At 39.6% G+C, this 6,601-nt stretch overlaps 1 protein-coding gene across 1 annotated transcript; it reads left to right on the plus strand.

The window, feature by feature from the left end:
* The first annotated feature begins 156 nt into the window (after nt 1–156).
* Nucleotides 157–3,485, plus strand: trmt112 (tRNA methyltransferase activator subunit 11-2). Its single transcript, XM_088344813.1, has 4 exons — nt 157–344; nt 569–670; nt 739–831; nt 3,175–3,485. The coding sequence occupies exons 1-4, from the start codon at nt 270–272 to the stop codon at nt 3,274–3,276; spliced, it is 372 nt and encodes a 123-aa protein (XP_088200939.1). The 5' UTR covers nt 157–269; the 3' UTR covers nt 3,277–3,485.
* The last annotated feature ends 3,116 nt before the right edge of the window (nt 3,486–6,601 follow it).

The raw sequence follows: 6,601 nt of genomic DNA on the forward strand, positions 1-6,601 counted from the left end.
AAAGTGCCTTGGGTCGAAAAAGGTTGAAAAACACTGACATAGTGTAATGTGGTGGGCCACAGTTTTATGTGGTGTGTCTTGGGCACGTACATCCTGTGGAGGGCTGTACCCTATTTTATTTTTTACACGGAACCTTTCATCGAAAAAAACGTTTCAGGGGTAAGAGTATGAAAAGCGACTTCCGGTCCACATGTCAGCTAACGCTACCCCAAGACAAGCGTTTATAAGACGAAACTAAAACTTAGTCAAATTACCCAAGTGGATTCAACATGAAGCTTCTTACGCACAACATGCTTACATCCCACGTTAAGGGTGTCTCAAACGGATACCCACTGCTTATCAAGGTAGAATTTGAAATTGGGAATGATTGTGATAAACATTTCTCATTACGGTGTGTTGTGATTTTTTTGGGGGGGGGGGAGAGTTCACGGTCAGTGTATTTAGAATTACATTACCGTTCCTCGCTTACTATGTCTTGATGTTTTGTTAACAATGGCGGTATTGTGTTTCTGTTGAGCACATTTTCATGAAGATGTCCTCGTCCAAGTTTAATTTGTCCCGTTTGCAGGCAACCGAGGTGAAGGTAAATGAGGTGGACTTCAACGCTCAATTTGTCAGCCGCATGATCCCCAAGGTGGAGTGGAGCGCTCTGCTCCAAGCTGCAGACGAGGTGACTACAAGTCAACATTTAGGCACCAAAACAATTGGTCTCATTTGGGCCATTGTTTCTTTCTGTAGTTGGGTCATCGTCAAGACCTTCCAAGTGCACTGGTGGCCGACTACGAGAACAACGAGGAGTTCCTGAAGAAGGTGCACAGAGTTCTCTTAGAGGTACGTGTTTCTACTCTTTTTTTTTTGTTTTTGTTTGAGAGATTCGAAATACATTTTTTTTTTGCTGATGCTGAATTTTACAGTCAAGTCATGTGTTTTTGTATAAGGGCAAAGGGCTGCGAAGGCCTCATACTATTGCAAACTACAGATGATTATTACACCATGGCCTGGTCAAAAACCTACACAAGGGCAAGGAAAAACTCAAAAACCTCAACATGAGGAAAATGAAGAAACCTTGAGAAGGGACTGCACATGAGGTAATCCCCCTTCCAGGATGACCAGGCTGCAATGGATGTAGCAATAACAAATAATACACAGAATCCATTGCTGCCTGGTCATCCTGGAAGGCGGATTACCTCGTGTGCAGTCCCTTCTCAAGGTTTCTTCATTTTCCTCATGAAATATAGGTTATTTATATGCTATAGAGAAGAAGTGTGTTTTAAGCTTGGATTTGAACATTTCCACTGAGGTTTCAGATCGAATCTCGGGGGGAAGAGCATTCCACAGCACCGAGGCCTGAATGGAGAACGCTCTCGGTTGTACAATCGGACACATGCAAGGGACTGTCTTGTTTTCATTTGCTTTTAAATATGTTACACTTTTTAAACCTGTCGCATGAAATTGCTCAATTTCATATTTGCAAAGAAGCATGCTATTGTTCGGTATATTTGCTTTTTTCCACTGATCATTCGGGTAACTGTACCATTCAGCCATATCAGTAGTGTACCTCATGTGTGGCTTCTCTCAAGTTGTATTCATTTTTGAGGTTCTTGAGGTTTTCCTTGCCTCGTGTAGGTTTTTAGATCAGGGGGTTGTGTAACAGCAGTCTGTAGTCTGTACAGCCCTTTGAGACTTCTCGTGATTAAGGGCTATACAAATGAACATGACTTGTTAGCAGCAGATTGTTTTTTTTTCTTTGTATATATAGTACTAACTAACTCCTTGTAATAATGATAATAATACATTTGATTCCGAAGCGCCTTTCAGGACAACCGAGGTCGCGGTACACTGAATAGGAGACTCACTTCAATATAAGGTGGTACAATATGTTTGGTAACTTGTTATATAGGATAACGCTGTTTAATATTACATTGATAAAAAATAGCATATTTTATAAACTATAAGGCACACTTTATAACTTACGTTTTTTGATTGTGCCTTCTCGACCAGCAATACTGTCAATAAAATTGTAAATACATAATTACAACTAAATGCTTCTACATGTGGTAACAATTCATGAATTAATCATTTAATTTTAGTTTTTAAACCCTTTTTCCCATATTTCTGTTCTAAGAAATATGCTATTTTCTGACTTTTTTTTAATATAAACCTCGCTCTTTCTGTAGTGTTACTTTGCATTTTTCTTTTTTATAATAATTAGGGAAATCTAATATTATAAGTTTAATAACTTGTTTGATGAAGCTGTTAAAAATTGTGCTCCCCAAAAAAATCAAAATACGGAAAATTGTGCACATATTGGTAGTTATGGTTGTCATCTACTTATTTGTCCACCAAAATAAAAGATAAAAAGACACAATTTTCAACATAGTAACATTGTTTGTGGTTGTTCTACTAGCAGATATTTTTTTGCTTTTTTAAGTATATTTTTGGCAGATTTTGTGAACAAAATAAAACGAGGTAAACAAAGCTAAATACTTTACTGTCCCAATTTACAGCAAAATTGTTAACCAAAATAAATAACACGTTTTATGTTCTGGGCCATGGTTACCACAAATTAAAAGAATAACACATACTTGTGAACCTATATGTTTTCCTCATAGTTTTTTTTTTTTAACTATTTCCAATTGTGTACGCTGAATAAAATGTTATACAAAAATTAAACTTTTTTTTTGGTTCAAATGATCTCATTTTGCCTATATCGTCTTGGACACTTGTAGCAGATTACCTTATTGTAGATCACAAATATTGTCTCATTAATCTTCAGTGTCTTGCTGTGTGTAAATGGGGTTGTGTTGTGTTTGTAAGATTTATTATTTCCTCATTAAGGGAATTGCATTGATAGCTAAGGGGACAAATTGGCTGAGTGACAGATTATACTGTCAATTTGGGTGACATAATTTGCGCTTCATTTTAAAAAAAAACTTTTTAACATTTCCGTCAAAAAGTGTGCCTCGAGATGATTGAAAAAAATGTTTGCTTTGGTTAAAAAACGGTTGACAAACACAGTCCGAGATGAAAAGAAGGCCTGCCACATCCAATATGGCTGTCAAATAGACATATCACAGCAACTTTGCTTTTATTGTTTTCCTCTTCATTTGGATTTGGAATCTGGCGACCTCCAGTGGCGGCAGTGCAATTCATATGCTATTTATTTTGCGACAGGTGGAAGTGATGGAGGGTTGTTTGGAATGTCCCGAGTCCGGACGACAGTTTCCCATCACCAAAGGAATCCCCAACATGTTGCTTAATGAAGATGAAGTGTAAACTCAAACAAGCGCTCACATATTGAGTTTGTTTCTTGGGCGTTGGGAAAGAAGAGGTTGTTCTGTTGGGTAAAAGAGGATCTGTTGGTTGACTTTTTGCCATCCTTATTCCCCCAACTTGTAAACTTTTATCCTTTATTTATTTTTGTTACTCTTTCCACATTCTTTTCTCAATAAAACCTGAATAGGCTCCGGCAGCCTGAGGGGTGACTTTGCTATAGCTCTGTGAGTTCATATAGATCACATGTGTCAAACTCATAGTCCACGGGCTGAAGGTGGCCCGATGCATTTTTTATGTAAATGAAATGAAAAATGAAACTGTCTGCATTTATTTAGCGCTTTTCAAGTCAATGACTTCCCAAAGCGCTTTACAATGTGCTCCACATTTCCCAATAGCGGCCTTCCAGCCATGTAAGGCGCTAACCTGCTTATTGGGGGTATTAGGGGTTCAGTGTCTTACCCAAGGACACTTCGACATGTAACACGGACGAGCTGGGATTCGAACTGGGATCCCTTGATCCCAAAACGAGCGCTCTACCTCCTGAGCTACTGGCCTGTGAGACGATGCTGAGAAAACCAAGAAAAAAATGAGCTGCATCATGTTAAACAATGACATGCCGTTTTAAATATGTCACTCGTAAAGGACCCGCAGTAGCTGTATTTGCTGACCATTAAAAGTACATTGGGTAGTAGTTGACCACTAGATAGCACTATGTTGTCTAATAACAAAAAACACTGGCAAATTAGCACAGGGTAGCAGCAAGATGTCAGACAAACATGGTGGCGGTACTAGGTATGGATTCCGTCACATAAAAGATACGTATATAAATTTCTTGACCAATGAATTTTTATAAAGATTTACATTGGTATGATAATGTATTTTTGCCCAGTTTTAAAACCGTTACGTTTTTCACTGAGTGCGCTAAATCTGCATTGTCCCTTCAATCAACCAGTGAACATTAAGTAAACCCACCCTGATGTTAATTTACTTAAAATGAAAGTCACAGACGCGCTGTAAAGGGCAATACGAAAAATACAAATTTTAAAAATAACACTTGGGTCTTTGCTTTAGTTGAAAGAAGCTTTAGCTCTTTGCTACAGTAAATATCCAATCTAACAGTGACATTTCCATATTCAGGTAAACATTTTCATTGAAAAATAACACTTTTTAAAAAATGATTTGATCGTTCATTTAAAAGAGTGTTCGTATGGTATCTCTGTCACTTCTCAGACTGCATGAGTTTTCCGGGTTAATTGGCCGGTCTAAATTCTCCCTAGGTGTGAATGAGCAAGTGTGTTGTCTGTCTCTGTGTGCCCTGCGACTGGCTGGCAACAGGTTCAGGGTGCCCACTGCCCGAAGATATCTCGGATGGGCTCCAGCACGCTTACCACCCTACTGAGGATAAGTGGTGCAGATATTGAATGGATGGATGGATAATTTAAATCTTTGACCCTCTACAATCGTTTTATATTTAAATCTTACATCCCTGGTAATTGTGAGCCTCCTAAAAGACCCCAGACCCTCAAGCTAAGGCACTTTTTATGCCATTGATTTACTATACTGGCCCTAGTAAGAAATGTTTTCTACCACGTGGCCCCTAATCTAAAATGAATTCCACACCCCTGATATAGATGTTTGTTTGGAAAAACTATTAGCTGTTTGCAAACAGTGCTTGTTGTGTGATAGAATGTAAGTAAGTGTATGAGTCAGAATGTGTGACCTTGCGTATGAGAGTAGAAATGTGCGTGCTTTTCGAGAGCACAGAGGTCCAGATGACGTGGCAGCAGCTCGTCTATATTTGGCTTGGAGGGAAAAAAAGCAGACGGACTGGAAGTTGTTCTCCCCCTGCCCCCCTTTTTTTTCATTTCGAAACCAAACGTCACAGAAAACAAAAAAAGCAGCACCCTCCCACCCACCGGACACCCACACACACCTGCTTTGATTATCCTTTGGCACGACTATCCCCTTCAAGTCGTCTGCAATTCAAACTGGGCAAGTCTTAACTATTTTTCAGAGGTGGGAGTGGGTGCGTGTGCCGTGACCCGAATCCCCGAGGCAGGCCGGGTCCTACCTTTCTTTCCCTTCTACTTAAAGCAATTACAGGCCTGCGCCCACAACTATAATGACAGTATGATGCGATGGCAGCAGAGCAGCAATAAAAGCCGCCCATGACAGATTAACAGTGTTGTGCAAATCCTGAGCTGTAATTAACAACGTGACGGCTGGAAGATAAAGTAGCTTGCTGAGTGATGTCAAATGCAGAGCCGCATTAAGTTTAGTGCTGCTGCTTTCGGACGGCTAAAATCAACTAATGCTTTTTAATGGTATAGCTTTCATTTGGTTCAGCATTTTTTGGGTGTCTGCGTGCGGAATGAGGAGGACTTTTTTTTAGCCTGCAATGTAGTCATTACAAAGTCTGGAGGCTGACATCCATGGCTTGTGCACGCAATCCAACTCTATACAATAGACAAACGTTTTCTGTATTTGTGGGCGTTTCATTATTCATCAGCTGTTATCATCGCTTAAATTCAATGTTCTAATGCCCCAGCTTGGCTGTTGGTAATTAGCTTTACTAATTGGTTTTAATATATGGTTTGCTACATCCATCCAATTTGTCTGGGATATTTACCTTTAGGTGGTGTTCCGCAATTATCAGATTAATATGTCGATTTTAATTTGTCCGAACAAGGACTTTTCTCAATTGTGTAACCCCTGTATTCTTAAAGGTGGTGTCCCTAACATCAAACTATTGTACTGGCTGATGCCATCTTCTGGCTGTAATCATTATTGCAGCTCCTTTTGTTGCGCGTGCAAGTATGTAAAATTCCCATAGTGCTCAAATAAACTCTTCCTTTTTCATCTTTTTGGGTGTTTTGGCTTGCCTTTGGACTGTTCTAAACAGTCCTGCTCTTACTTTCACCATGTTCATCACAGAATAAAAGAAAACCGCCAGCACGCGCATGAACTCGCCCTCCTCCCACTTCCTAGTATTGCTTCCTGTATCCTTGACTGAAAGTATGTAGGCGCCTCATATGGCGAGTCGACGTAGGCAAGCAATCTCGTGAGAAAATTGAATCTCTGGATAAGGACAGACTGACGCTTAAACTGAGCTTTTTGCTTTCTAAAAAAGATGACTAAGTCGGGGCAGAGAGGGATGATGTCTTGTGCAGGAATGCAATCTGTTTTTTGTAGGTTTACAAAAGTTTGTCAAAGTGGCTGGCTTCGACTCTTCCCATTTGAGAGAAATGTCTGGCATTGAATTAGTTAACTTTTGAAGATCTGAAATTTTTACAGACCAAAAAGTACAGTGTGTAAACAATTATGG

Source organism: Urocampus carinirostris, chromosome 9, assembly GCF_059441175.1.
Source record: "Urocampus carinirostris isolate Australia breed hairy pipefish chromosome 9, RoL_Ucar_1.0, whole genome shotgun sequence".
NCBI classification, from domain to species: domain Eukaryota; kingdom Metazoa; phylum Chordata; class Actinopteri; order Syngnathiformes; family Syngnathidae; genus Urocampus; species Urocampus carinirostris.

Bases quoted from the DNA above. Each gene is read 5' to 3' on its own strand.
- trmt112 (XM_088344813.1), top strand. From the start codon at position 270: ATGAAGCTTCTTACGCACAACATGCTTACATCCCACGTTAAGGGTGTC. The intron at 671-738 runs GTGACTACAAGT...TTCTTTCTGTAG, and splicing joins TGCTCCAAGCTGCAGACGAG to TTGGGTCATCGTCAAGACCT. The intron at 832-3,174 runs GTACGTGTTTCT...ATTTTGCGACAG, and splicing joins TGCACAGAGTTCTCTTAGAG to GTGGAAGTGATGGAGGGTTG.